Here is a 14,400-nt window from a genome sequence, read left to right on the forward strand (position 1 = left end):
TGGGCCTGGGTCCACCTGTCTGCAGTGCACTGCACCCACCACTACACTACTCCGGGGATAGGCATGCTGCTCTAATGGACCTGTCTATAACAAGACTGGCGGGTACTATTTTCATCGTACATTTTTGGGGGGGTGGGAGGGGAGGTCGTCCCTGAATCCCTCCAGTGGTCATCTGGTCCTTTAGGGCACCTTTTTGTGTCTTATTCGTTAGAAGAACAGGTCTACACCAAAATGTGTATGTTTTCACCCTAGGCGTTTTTGGTTTTGTTCCATTAGGACTGTAAAACGTCCAAGTGTTAGGCCTGCCCTAAACCCACCTTCGAAACACCCCTGACATAACCCCCTTGTGATCTGGATGCACTGCAGACGATTGCATAGATAAAAGCCTGCCAAATTGGTTTTGAAAATATCGCTTTGGATGTTTTTGAGAAGAAATTCACCCAAATGGTGCTTTATGACACTTTTCGGACATTTTTCTCTTTTGAAAATCAGCCCTATAGTAACCTATGGAGCTGTGTAAGTCTAAGTGCTTTGAAAATATACCTCATAGTGTATTTCGATTTTCAGAAAGTGTCTGACAAAGGCCCACATGAGGAAATTATAAAGTTGTTTGGATTGGAGACTGGTGTTAAATGGCCAATTCTCTCAATGGAGTTAGGTGAATAGTGGAGTGCCCCAGTGCTTTTTAACATGTTTATAAAATGACCGGGAAATGGGAACGATGAATGAAGGAATCAAATCTGCAGATGATAAAGGTGCAGGAAGATTTTATAAGATTGGGCATCCGAACGGCAGATGCAATTTAATGTGATTGTGGACAAATGGGGAAAATAAGACTCATTGTGGTTTGTTTATTTCTGCTTGGACTGTGCAGTCCTATAAACCAAATTATCCATCGGCTAAGGACGTTTGTCGCAAGCAAATCTTAAACGCTACTTCTCTTGTCAAGTGCAAAATATGGAATCAGCTTCCACTTTAGCTACAACAAATAGATTCTTATTACCTGTTTAGGTAGGGCCACCGAGAGACAAAACCGGGCCTCGGGCAAACACCCCTCTGGGCCGGGCCCGCACATGCCCCTCCTCTGGGCCTGCTTTTCTCCTCTACTGCTCTGCCTCACCGCACAGGTCCTTTTTCCTGCCACATCCAAACAGGAAGTAGTTCACAGAGGAGGTGGGACGTGGCAGGAAGAAGAACCTGTGGCCGGCAGAGCAGAGTTAATGCAATAGCATGATTGCTCTGTGGCGTACAGGAGCAGAAGAGCCATGCTAACATCGAAAAAATGTCCAAGGGAAAAACGCCAAAGAACAAGCCATTGAAACTTATGGGGGGGGGTCAGCATTTCTTAGCAGACTGGCCAGCCAGACATCCCAGCAGATCAGTGGGACATCTTAGGGGACACTGTAGTGGACTTCACATGAAACCTCCCAGGTACACATCTCACCATTACTAGGGTTACCATATTTGTTCCCCCCAAATAGAGGACACATGCCCCGCCCCCTTTTTTTAAGTTACATTTTGTACCCCGCGCTTTCCCACTCATGGCAGGCTCAATGCGGCTTACATGGGGCAATGGAGGGTTAAGTGCCTTGCCCAGAGACACAAGGAGCTGCCTGTGCTGGGAATCAAACTCAGTTCCCCAGGACCAAAGTCCACCACCCTAACCACTAGGCCACTCCTCGCACCGCCCCCTGTCACATAGTCCCTTCCCCCTGTCACACACCCCATCACTCCCCTTCCCCTCCCCGTCACCCCCCTACCCTTACCTTACTCTACTGCCCTGGTGGTCTAGTGACCTCTTCGGGGCAGGAAAGAGCCTCCTCATTGCTGCCCAGAGCACTGCCCTGCAGCCTGTTGCTAATTTCTGCGCCAATTCAAAATGGCCGCCAAGAATTGAAGTCTTGCGAGGTCGCTTCAACTCTCGGCGGCCATTTTGAATCAGCGTCGCGATCAGCAACAGTTTGCAGGGCAGGAAAGAGGGGGCCGAAGGCGGAAGAGGTCACTAGACCACCAGGGCAGTAGAGTAGTAAGTAAGGGGAGGTGAGGGCCGGGAGGCTAGCATAGGACGGGCCGCCCGTCTGCCTGCCCGTTTGTCCAGAAATCCAGACAAACGGGCAGATTGGCAAAACCTGCCCAGTTGCCCGGACATGTCCTCAAAAAGAGGACATGTCCAGGTAAATCCGGACATAAGGTAACCCTAACTGTTACCACCTTATCTTGTATGGTGAGCCCTCCAAAACCCACCAAAAACCTACTGTACACAACTACAATAGTCCTTATGTCTGCAGGTGTCGCCTATTTGTGGGTACAGTAGGTTTTGGGGGTTTTTGGAGGGCTCACACTTTACACCACAAGTGTAACAATTAGAGTAGATTATGGGCCTGAGACCCCCCTTCTCTACAGTCTACTGCAACGACCACTAGGCTACTCCAGGGACCTGCCAGCTGCTCTGTTATAGTTTATAGTAGTAGTAGTTTATTAAATTTGCTATACTGCCAGGACTGACTGGCAGTATTTGACGGTTTACAATGCTAAAATACATTTCAGAAAAGGAAGAGAACTACAAAACACATAGTAACATAGTAGATGACGGCAGAAAAAGACCTGCACGGTCCACCTTGTCTGCCCAAGAAGATAAATTCATATGTGCTACTTTTTTATTTGTACTGTCCTCTTCAGGGCACAGACCATATAAGTCTGGCCAGCCCTATCCCCGCCTCCCAACCACCAACCCCGCCTCCCAACCACCAGCTCTGGCACAGACCCTATAAGTCTGCCCAGCACTATCCCTGCCTCCCAACCACCAACCCCGCCTCCCACCACCACGATAGGAAAGCAACAACACAGTCACATAGGAAGAGAGAGGAGAATGAGGGGAAGGAGCACACACTAAAAGGGGAGGGGGGAAGGGAGAGGAACTAATTTGGGGGAAAAGAAGGAGAGTAGCTACAAATCACTGTGAGGTTGGTTTAGAGAAAAAGCATTGGTGAACAACTGGGCCTTCAAGTTGAATTTAAAATTCCTAAATGAGGATTCTGCATGGATTTCAAGCGGGAGAGTTTTCCGAGGAAAGGGAGAAGCAAAAAAAGAAGGGGCCATGACAGGTGGATTCTAAACGAGCATGTTTGGGACCTGGTAGGAGAAAGCGATGATCATTTATTGAACGGAGAAGGCAAGCAGGTGAGTATGGAATAGTGAGAGACAGTGAGGTAAACCGATCCTATTAGATTTGAATGTGAGAACCAGAAGTTTAAATAAAATGTGCTGTTGAATTGGAAGCCAATGGTATTTTTGCAGTAGTGGCTCTTAATTGGCCATCATAACTGAAGATGTCACAGAGGCTGGTAAGTACTGTCACATCTTAGAGGACTGGGAGGGGATCAGTGACCACTGGGGGAGTAAGGGGGGGGTCATGCCTTAATCCCCCTAGTGGTCATTTAGGGCACCTTTTGGTCACTTAGTCGTGGTTGAAAGAGGTTTAGCCAACAAGTCTTAATTTTGGCCTTAGTCGTTTTCATTTTGTTCCATTATTGCAGAAAAATGTCTGTCTTTTGCTCCCACCCATGTGCTGCCCAAAACATGCCCCCAACACACCCCATGGAAATTTGGACGAACTGTGCAGCAAAATGTCTAAAGTCGGGGGTGTCGAAAATAGTATATCTACCTAACGTTAGGTTCCACATCAGCAGTCACCATCCTGGAAAAAAAAGATCTAGGACTCAACATAGACAATCCCTTGGCTTCTTCTGCTTAGCGTGTGGCTGGGGCTAAAAAAGCAAACAGAATGCTAGGAATGATTAGGAAAGGGATAGAAAATAAGACAAAGAATATAATGCTCCATGGTGCATCTCATCTTGAGTACTGTGGGCAATTCTGGTCACTGTATCTCAAAAACAATATAGCGGAATTAGCAAAGTATCAAAGAAGGGTGACCAAAATGATAAGGGAGATGGAACTTCTCTCATGTGAGGAAAGGCTGAAGAGGTTAGGGCTCTTCAGCTTGGAAAAGAGACGGTTGAGGTGGGATATGATAGAGGTCTACAAAATACTGAGTGGAGTGGAACGGGTAGATGTGAATCGATTATTTACCTTGTCAGAAAATACAAAGACTAGGGAACTGCCATGAATAGAAGAGAAGATTTTTTCATTCAGTGTATAGTTAAGCTCTGGAACTTGCTGCCGGAGGATGTGGAAAAAGCAGTTAATGTAGCTGGGTTTAAAGGTTTGGCCAAGTTCCTGGAAGAAAAGTTCATAAATCGTTATTAAGGTAGAGCTGGGGGTCTCACTACTTTTTCGGTTTCTGCCAGGTATTTGTAACCTGGACTGGCCACTGGTGGAAGAAGGATACTGGGCTACAGTAGCTGGACCCTTGGTCTGACCCAGTACTTCTTATGTGACACTACTGCTGAAAAGGTGAGAGCTAAATTTTAAAAATGCACCACACCCACAGAGCTGCCTCCTCTGCTCAGAAGCAGGCTTCTAGTAGGCAGCTACCCCGGCATTGCAAGTCCGCCCTCTCACCTGAAATTGAAATCTTGAATGACCCATCCTTAATTTGGTTTGGCTGTTCCAACATCTAGTGGAGACCCTGCTAGATCCACCACAACTCGTAAGTTTGAGGTCCCTGGCTGGAGGTAGGACTCAGCTGTCCCACATCCTTGAAGCAACCAGAAGCTTAAATCTGTTACTGAGCTAAAGGGTTCTGGACTGTTCCACTATTAAAGGGCAGGGAGGTACTGGACTGTTCCACTGGAGGGATCGTTGGACTGTTCTACTGCACCCGGATAGAGGAAGTGTTCCACTATTCCAGGGTAGGGGAATGATGGATTGTTTGGCTGGATCAAGGCAGTTTGATGGATTGTTTTAATGCACCAAACAGGCCATGAAATGGATAAATTTGGCTGCATCAGAGCTGAGATAATATTATAAAACATAACTTTAGAAACATTTAATGTGAAACCTAAAGTCACTGGACAGGAAGCGGTACTACGAGTAAGGTTTCTTATGGGCTCAGAGATGCTATTTGCACAGTGATCACTGATTGGTTCTGAGGGGTCAGGTGGTACGGGGTGCTGTGCATTGTTGTCCTATCACCTACCAATATTGCACTCGTCCCGGCCTCCTGCCTCCCTGGATTTCTCTGCAGTAGACTCTGGACCTTCATGCCACCAGAATGACCCTTCCTAGAACTCTGACACTATGGAACCCTCCCACAGTCGGAGTAACCCTCTTCCTTAGAGTTCTCAGCTAGTGGTTCCCTGAGAATACCAAAGTAGCCCTCGGCTATGGAGTCTCCAGGCCTCAGACTCTAAACATATCAGAATAACCCTCCACCATAGAGTCTCCAAGCCATATGACCCTAAGAATACTAGAGTGACCCTTGTCCATGGTGTCTGCAAGCCATGGGACCCTAAGAATACCGGATTAACCCTCCACCATGGAGTCTCCAGGCCTCAGACTACTACTACTACTTAACATTTCTAGAGCGCTACTAGGGTTACACAGCGCTGTACAAATTAACAAAGAAGGACGGTCCCTGCTCAAAGGAGCTTACAATCTAAATAACGAAATGTCAAGTTGGGGCAGTCTAGATTTCCTAAGTAGAGGTGTAGTGGTTAGGTGCCGAAGGCGACATTGAAGAGGTGGGCTTTAAGCAGTGATTTGAAGATGGGCAGGGACGGGGCCTGGCTTATGGGCTCGGGGAGTTTGTTCCATGCATGGGGTGAGGCGAGGCAGAAAGGGTGGAGCCTGGAGTTGGCGGTGGTGGAGAAGGGTACTGAAAGGAGGGATTTGTCTTGAGAGCGGAGGTTACGGGTAGGAACGTAAGGGGAGATGAGGGTTGAGAGGTAAGGAGGGGCTGCAGATCGAGTGCATTTGTAGGTTAGTAGCAGACCCTATGAATACCAGAGTAACCCTCCACCATGGCATCTGCAGGCCTCACACCTTAAGAATACCAGAGTAACCTTTGACCATGGAGTCTGCAGGCATCAGACCATAATAATACCAAAGTAATCCTCTGCCATGGAATCTGCAGGCCCCAGACCCTATGACTACCAGAGTAATCCTCCACCTTCTTAGGGTCTGAGGCCTACAGACTCCACTGGAGTTTGCAGGCCTCAGATCCTAAGAATACCAACCTAGCCGTCCACCATGGAGTATCGAAGTCATGGGGCCCTAAGAATACCAGAGTAACCCTCTGCCATGGGATCTCCAGGCCTCAGAACCTAAGAATACCAGTCTGGCAGAAATTCAGAGAGAATTGTGCATTGGCTGGCAGGTGGCAAACCTAAAACTCCCTTATCCATCATTTTTAATAACGAGCTAGGTTAGGGGCGGTACTAAAAATGATAGGATCAGTAGTGAGCCAGTGAAGGGCATACATGCTGGCTGCAGTATTTGACTTAAAGCTAATACTCACTCAGCACTGCTATCTGTACAGGTAGTGGCGTTGAACAGACAGTGGAGTCACCAGGGGGTGATTCTGTAACCACACGGTGCCGATTCTCTAAGGGAAAGAAGACACCTACTGTCCTTATGGATGCTAGCGTGACTGGGTAAATGGCCAGCCATAGGACTGGTGTAATTGTGCACATGGAATCGCTTGTGTTCGTCTGGAAGGTTCTGCATGTAAGTGTGGACCCTGCCCAGACTTCACCTGTAAAATACACACTATGAAGACATGTTCACAGAATTGTGCTTCTGTGGCTATTGGGCATTTATGCTAATCGTTTCCACATGTAATTAATGCCTGTTTTACAGAATCACCCTGTCGGTGCTTTGGCAGATAAATATCCCCAGCTGCTGGTGAACATGCAGCTTCTTCTGGATATTGCTCTGTATCTGCTAATAGCAAAACCAACCACTAAGCGTCCGATACTCGGCCAACAGCTCAACATTTTGCCAACCACCGGAATTCGGCATTGAATTTCTGGGTTTGCGGAGCCGGCTAAAGCACAGCTGAGTGCGATATTCTGAAAATCCTGAGTAACCTCTGTGGCCCCCTGTCCAAGGCGTTTCCTTCCGTTCTAAGGTTGGGAGAGCTGTAATCTGCGTGAGTGTTTTCCTTTAGCATTGCACTCGTCCCGGCCAGAGTCAGGAAGGGTTTGAGCCACTGAGTGCGCTTGAAATGCCAGCACTTCCCCTGGAGAAGAAGCCCACCATGTCAGCAGAGCGTTCACTGTAGCACAGAAGCAGGGTCAGATCAAGCCTGAGCTTGAGCAAAGGACGTTGTGGGGGACACAGACTGCGGGAACTTCCTCACCGTGCTGCCTTCTCAGGCTTCCTCTGTCTCCTTCACCTGCTGCTGTAGGTTGACATGGGCCCAATGCTCAGAAGAGAAACATTGGTGTACTTCATCTGCTTAATTTGGGAGGGGCGTCAAGGGTAAGGAAGTCTTATTACGAGGGGGATGGGGACACATTCAACATAAATACCTTCAACATTTGGAGAGGTAGCCTCCATCCTTCCCCAAACTATGCCTATGAGAAGGGTTTTATTAGTGAGAGGTGCATCGCCTCAGTGTGGAGCTTTTTCTATAGCAAGAGCTGAGGAGGGGGAGTATCTGATGGGGCCCCTGGGTTCCAAGGAGGCTGAGCTGACCCCCCCCCCCCAAAAAAAAAAAAAAAAAACCACTTCTCAGTATTCATCAGCATCAACGGAAACCATTTTAAGCTTGTGGGATCCAGATTTCTGTATGCATATCTCAGACAAGAGAATATATATATATTTTTAGACTTTGTTCACACCTTTTTCAGTAGTACCTCAAGGTGAGTTACATTCAGGTACACTGGGTACTTACGTTTTCTAATATCAGATTCAAAGGTAGTATTCTAATTTACCCAGCTTTCAGTGTTGTTTATGTATAAATTTAAACAATTATAGGTGGCTGTCCTGATCCGTGTTGAGGATGTTGCTGGTTTGATATCTCTAACGGGTTGTATGAGACTTCCAGCATGCGCCGCTGGGTCTCGACCAAGACCATGGAGCTCAGATGTCCAGATGCTTAGTCTTCACCAGCTGGGGATCTGGAGGTTGTCACCGTTGGGCATCTCTGCCTTCCCCTAGCGAAATCCATCCTGAAGACAGCCAACATGAGCAAACACAGACCAGCAGAAGGGGACCCAACGAGACTGTGATAAGAGATGTGGTGAAGGGAATCACAAATACCTGGGGGAAGGTGGGGGGGGGGGGGGGAGAGGGTAAAAGTGTGTCTGCTCCTCCTATACAAAATGATTCTCACAGACTAAAAGTCATTCCAGACTTTATGATGAAAGACAGGAACAGTGTCCTTGGTAACATTAATACCCATTATTTACAGGAACTGGGGACACAAGGAGGGAGGTGTATGTACAGAAAATACTAAGGCACATGATATGCCCAGGGTCATGCTGGGTATCCTGGTGGCGATGTTATTACAGGGCGTGAGCTTAACAAGTTCCATGGGGATCACTGAAGGCAAAATTGCCATGCAAGGACCTCCAGTCAGAAGGTTAAAGGCTCAGTACCCCTGCCACCTTTTGATCTTCTGCTCTGAAGTCGCTGATCCGCTGTCCTCACTCTGTTTGGCACCCAAGGGTCAGACAGCTAATACAGTGATACAGAAATCAGGGCCGCCAAGAGGGGGGGGGGCTGAATTCCCCGTCTGGCCTCCAAGGGGGGGGCTGAGCTTGGGAATGGCACCAGCAAGCTTCTTCCCTCCTGCTTCAGGACCTGGATGATTACATTAGCACAATATCATGTTAATACAATCGTCCAGGTCTCGACTACCGGTACACAGGAACACCCGGAGCAGGAGAGGACAAAGTGAGGGAGCAGCGCAGCAGTGACTCAGAGACAGAAAGGTGCGGGGAGGGCAGTCCAGTCTCTGGGTTGTGTCTCTTGGCGGCCCTTACAGATACAGGGAATGCTTTTTTTCCAGAACTGATTATTTCATGCTTGTACATCCCCAGATTGAAATCAGTACAGACTAGGCTCCACCATGGGTAATTCTGGGATGCTGGGGAGGGGACAGTAAGTATGGATTTATAGAGTAGCCCGAAGATACCAACTGGGGTTGGACAGTTCCTTTGGTGCTGGCGTTTAGTGAGACCATCTGATTAGATGGGAGGTAACTGGGAAGTGGAAGTGCCCCGGTCCTGTTGAGAACTAGTCCGCAGTACAGCAAGAAGACTGTGAATGGATCTATCACCCCTCTTCCCAGATCCTGAAAATGATTCCGAAAAAATGAGGATTCACATGGCACATGGTGATCTGGGTCAGTCTTCTGTCCGCCTCGTACAACCACATGACAATTTGCTCACTCCCTCCCTTCCAGCAAGAACCTACGATAAGGCTCGAAGTCTTCGGGAATTGTGTCTGTACAAAGAAGAAGAGAAAGGACGATAGGAAACTCGTTATACACTCAGACCTGGACAAAACTGGAGGCGTAAGATACGTCCCACTCTCCAACTCCTTCCAAGGGCCCAACAATGCAGGGGTATTTAGAAATCACATTGACAGCTGTGAAACAATTTCACAAACAAGATGTGGATGTAAGGGGGCTCTCACCATTACACCAGGATGACTGAGCTGTAGATATGAGGGACTCTCACCATTACACTAGGGAGTTAGCTATTGCATGTCAGGGGGCTCTCACCATTACACCAGGGTGAGTGAGCTGTAGCTATGAGGGGCTCTCACCATTATACTAGTGAGTTAGCTATTGCATATAAGGGGGCTTTCACCATTACACCAGGATGACTGAGCTGTAGATATGAGGGGCTCTCACCATTATACTAGTGAGTTAGCTATTGCATATAAGGGGGCTTTCACCATTACACCAGGATGACTGAGCTGTAGATATGAGGGACTCTCACCATTACACTAGGAAGTTAGCTATTGCATGTCAGGGGGCTCTCACCATTACACCAGGGTGAGTGAGCTGTAGCTATGAGGGGCTCTCACCGTTACATCGGTACTGCAGGTTGGACCAAATAATGTTCTCCTGGGAGAAGCAGAAGACACCCAGGCGGCCCCCCCTCATGTTGGTGTCGATGATAACCCCAGAATCGGCCACAAGGCTCGGACCCTCATAGAGCTTCACCCTGCAGACAGAAAAGATGGGTACTTTAAGTGGTATAAAGCGGGGTATAAATGTTCTGAAATAAATAAATATAGACACAGGCTGGGGGTGACCAGGACACTGACTAGTGCTCACTAGGAAGATGAGGCACAATCACCATTCATCGAATTCAAACTCTGCACCTTTCTTGGGGTCAGGCCCTCCTGTTCTACTTCCTTATTTAAAAGTATTTAATATATCCTAAAATCAAGAAGAAATACACAACTAAAACTCATCAAACACTCCTCAGACAATGCACATAAGGATTTTACAACCGCCAAACATATTAAAAAGACACAAAGACAAAGAAAAGTAACAGGGTTAGTGAGAATCACCTGCTCTTCGGAGTCATGTCTGGAAAAGATTTAACAGGGTTTGAAGGCCGTGAATAAGTCCTAATAAATAAATAAACAAGGCGGGTGGGGCCCTCTGATGTACCTACAATGCCCTGTTATCAATTGAGGTTCCTACTGTCCCTCGAGAAAGGGGTGAGAATGAAAGAAAGGGGTGAGAATGGAAGGGGTGGGGTGGGGGACCCCTCTTCTTTCCTTCTCAGTTTATGGGGCAGTTGCATGTCTTCGGCATGGGCTGCTCCATGACTTCAGAGTGGAGGGCACTGGGGAGCTTGAGAGAGAGAGAGTCCTCAATCTCAGGCCCCTGCACCTGGCCTCAGCCCCAGGCCCCCTCCCCATGCCTGGCGCTTTGTGTCCCAGCCTTTGCATGAGAAACTCTTTCTGCTCCTCTATGGCATTCCGGGCAGGGATTTGGTTACTATGGCGATGTGAACAATAATACTCAGGTCTGGCCTCGGCCTATGAAGTCACCAGTGACATTGTTTTGTGTTAATGGGGGATTTTTTTTCCCCTCACTGCTTTCTTTTTAAAATGCTTCTCTCTGTGGCCCAGTCTCAGTCTGTTTTCCTATTTTTAATTGGATGCTGGCATCCTGATGGGTTGATTTGAGTGTTGGGGGAGGGGGTGGTAGATGGTGCTGGAACAAACGTTTGATAACTGATGTAATCCTAAATTTGAGCCGCCTGATTTTATTCTGCACCGTAGCAGGAAAACTCTGCTAAGGAGACCAAAGAATGAATCCCCTCAGCTGCCACTACAAGGAGGAAGAAGGAAGAGGGTTAGGGGACCACTGCCCTCCTCTTTTGTGATCAAAGTCCTACCATATGTTTGGGAAAGTTCACCCAACAAAGAACTGGAAAGTTTTTTAAGATATAAATGTTGTGTTCTTCGCACCACCCTTAACACCCACTCCATGACCTCTTCTGCTGCTTTCCTCTTCCCCCAAGCTGGCTCAGGGTTTCTGCTGCTCACCTGATGTAGCCCACTTGGGGTCTATGCATAAGCTGCCAGCGGTATGAAGTCTTGTCCTTCCAGCCCACATTTCGGGGGTCCTTCCACAGCAGCCTCACCTGTTCTGAAGTATGGCCCGTATGCCAGAGTGCATTCCGCATCTGCTCCCCAGGACCTGTCTTGGACTTGACAGCCTGCAGGAAGGAAGGGGTGGGAGGATAAAATCCATTACAGGACTAAAGAGTGGTCAAGGAATCGACAGCAAGAGAAAACAATGAACAGCCAACAGCCTTCGACTTTGGTCAACAGCCATTGGTAAGTCATTGATCAATAGCTAACAGCTACCAGCCATCAGTCAATACCAACAACTATAAACCAATAACTATTAGTCATCAGCGAACACCTACCATTTCTAGGTTAACACTCACCAATCAGGGCAGATAAGAGCCCTATATTCAGACAGTGGGAGTTAGCCAGGCTGACTCCTGCGATTGGCGCTCAGCCCAGATATTCAGTGGCTGGTTAAGTTGATATCGGCCAAATGTAGGCCTACTATTTTGGTGGCCAAGATTGGCCACCAAACGTTTCCAGTGATGTGCTGAATATTAGCGGACAACCAGTTATATCACGCGATATAACTGGTTATCCGTTAAGTGCTAACCGACAAGATTCAGTGGGAGATAACCAGCTATCTCCCGCTGAATATTGCCGGATAGCCGGTTAAGTACCATTTAACCAGCCAGGAACTGATTCTGGCAGGTTAAATGGTTTTAAATATTGGGCGGATAGAGAACAGATGGAAGTATTTTTAGGGACGTGAAGTGGCTGGAAACCTTAAACGTGAAAGTGTTGCCGACTGCAGAAACTCGTCCTGTCACTACTACTGACCTTGAGCTGCAGCCCAGGCTCCGCCAGGGCTCGGAAGGGCGTAGACTGCCAGTACGTCTGCTCCGTCTGCTTCCACATCACCACGTAGAAGCTGGCGCTGTCTTGGTAGCTAAAGATGAAACCTGCGTAATCGTCATCCGTGATGGTGTTCACATGGAAGGTGCCCTCAAAGTCGACGCCATTGAAGGCAGTATAACCTGTAGAAGACAGGAGAGGGGGAGGAGGAGGCAAAGTGATCAGTGAAGTCAACTCAGGGGTAAACATCGTCATCCTGAGAGGATGAGGCACATCTGCCTTTGGAGGATGTTCACATTTTGGTAAGCTGATGCAGTGACCACTCACCATGCTGCTTACACACAGGACGCACTATCTAGCTCCAGCTGAAGGGGGAGGGGGTGCTATCCTTACCTACCGCCAGGCCAGGGTCACTGTTCATTGTCTGGACAATCTCCATCCCCTGTGGGAAGAGGAGAGAAAGGGATGATCTGTTAGGAACTTCTGACAACATGCAGAGAAACCCCCTGTACACAGCACAGATAATTTTCAGACATCCCATTTCCATGGATAGATAAGTACTTTGCTTTCAGTTCGCACTCCCTGTGTTGGGTGCAATAATACTGGTAGAGCTTCAAGGTGCACACTTTACTCACACTTGGGGGACCCGTTCCTGGGGGTGGAGCAGGGCAAGGCCTGAACATGCGTACTGATACCCAGAAAGAAGGGGTGCAGAAAAAGAGGTGCAGAGTCCTGGGGCCACTTTTCCTTAGACAATTCTCACTTATAAGTGCTTTCACTCTGCAGCTCCTCAGTACCTCTCATCTCTCCCTACATTCCGCCCCGGGAACTCTGTTCACTGGGTAAATCTGTCTTATCTGCACCCTTCTCCTCCACCGCTAACTCCTTGCTGCACCATATGCCTGGAATAGACTTCCTGAGCCAGTACGTCAAGCTCCATCTCTGGCCGTCTTCAAATCTAGGCTAAAAGCCCACCTTTTTGATGCTTCTTTTAACTCCTAACCCTTACTCACTTAACCCTTACTCACTTGTTCAGAACCCTTATTTTATCATCCTCACTTTAATATTCCCTTATCTCTTGTTTGTCCTGTTTGTCTGTCCTAATTAGATTGTAAGCTCTGTCGAGCAGGGACTGTCTCTTCATGTTCAAGTGTACAGCGCTGCGTACGTCTAGTAGCGCTATAGAAATGATAAGTAGTAGTAGTAGGGTTTCTATCTGATCTCTGTGTACCTGGTTCTAGTCTGTCTCTGGGTTTCTGTTTATTCTTTGTGAACCTGATTCTGACCTATCTCTGGGTTTGTGTCTGATCTCTCTGTACCTGGTTCTGATCTGTCTTCTGGGTTTGTGTCTGATCTCTATGTACCTGGTTTTGATCTGTCTCTGGGTTTCTGTCTGATCTCTCTGTACCTGGTTCTGATCTGTCTCTGGGTTTCTATCTGATCTCTCTGTACCTGGTTCTGATCTGTCTTCTGGGTTTGTGTCTGATCTCTATGTACCTGGTTTTGATCTGTCTCTGGGTTTCTGTCTGATCTCTCTGTACCTGGTTCTGATCTGTCTCTGGGTTTCTATCTGATCTCTCTGTACCTGGTTCTGATCTGTCTCTGGGTTTCTATCTGATCTCTCTGTACCTGGTTCTGATCTGTCTCTGGGTTTCTGTCTGATCTCTCTGTACCTGGTTCTGGTCTGTCTCTGGGTTTCTATTTGATTTTTGTGTACCTGGTTCTGATCTGTCTTCTGACTTCCTGAGCCAGTACGTCAAGCTCCATCTCTGGCCATCTTCAAATCTAAGCTAAAAGCCCACCTTTTTGATGCTGCTTTTAACTCCTAACTCTTATTCACTTGTTCAGAACCCTTATTTTATCATCCTCACTTTAATATTCCCTTATTTGTCCTGTTTATCTTAATTAGATTGTAAGCTCTGTCAAGCAGGGACTGTCTCTTCATGTTCAAGTGTACAGCGCTGCATACGTCTAGTAGTGCTAAAGTAATAAGTAGTAGTAGTAGGGAAAAACGGCTTGATGCAAAATGCACTGGAGAAAAGTATTCCCTGGATTTTCCACTTCTGCCCTTGGCTGGGGTAACAGCATTTTCTT

At 47.6% G+C, this 14,400-nt stretch overlaps 1 protein-coding gene across 1 annotated transcript in view; it reads right to left on the bottom strand.

Moving 5' to 3' along the window:
- Window positions 1-8,220: 8,220 nt before the first annotated feature.
- The window catches only part of THBS3 (thrombospondin 3), a 30,466-nt gene continuing 24,286 nt past the window's right edge, over window positions 8,221-14,400 (bottom strand). Inside the window, exons 18-22 of the mRNA XM_030187662.1 lie at window positions 12,700-12,748; window positions 12,292-12,488; window positions 11,425-11,597; window positions 9,943-10,082; window positions 8,221-9,354 (exon numbers count right to left, since the gene is read on the bottom strand). Coding sequence (XP_030043522.1) covers window positions 9,296-9,354; window positions 9,943-10,082; window positions 11,425-11,597; window positions 12,292-12,488; window positions 12,700-12,748 — 618 coding nt within the window. The 3' untranslated portion in view covers window positions 8,221-9,295. The remainder of the gene's footprint in view (window positions 9,355-9,942; window positions 10,083-11,424; window positions 11,598-12,291; window positions 12,489-12,699; window positions 12,749-14,400) is intronic.

This window comes from Microcaecilia unicolor, chromosome 14 (assembly GCF_901765095.1).
Source record: "Microcaecilia unicolor chromosome 14, aMicUni1.1, whole genome shotgun sequence".
Classification (NCBI taxonomy): Eukaryota; Metazoa; Chordata; class Amphibia; order Gymnophiona; family Siphonopidae; genus Microcaecilia; species Microcaecilia unicolor.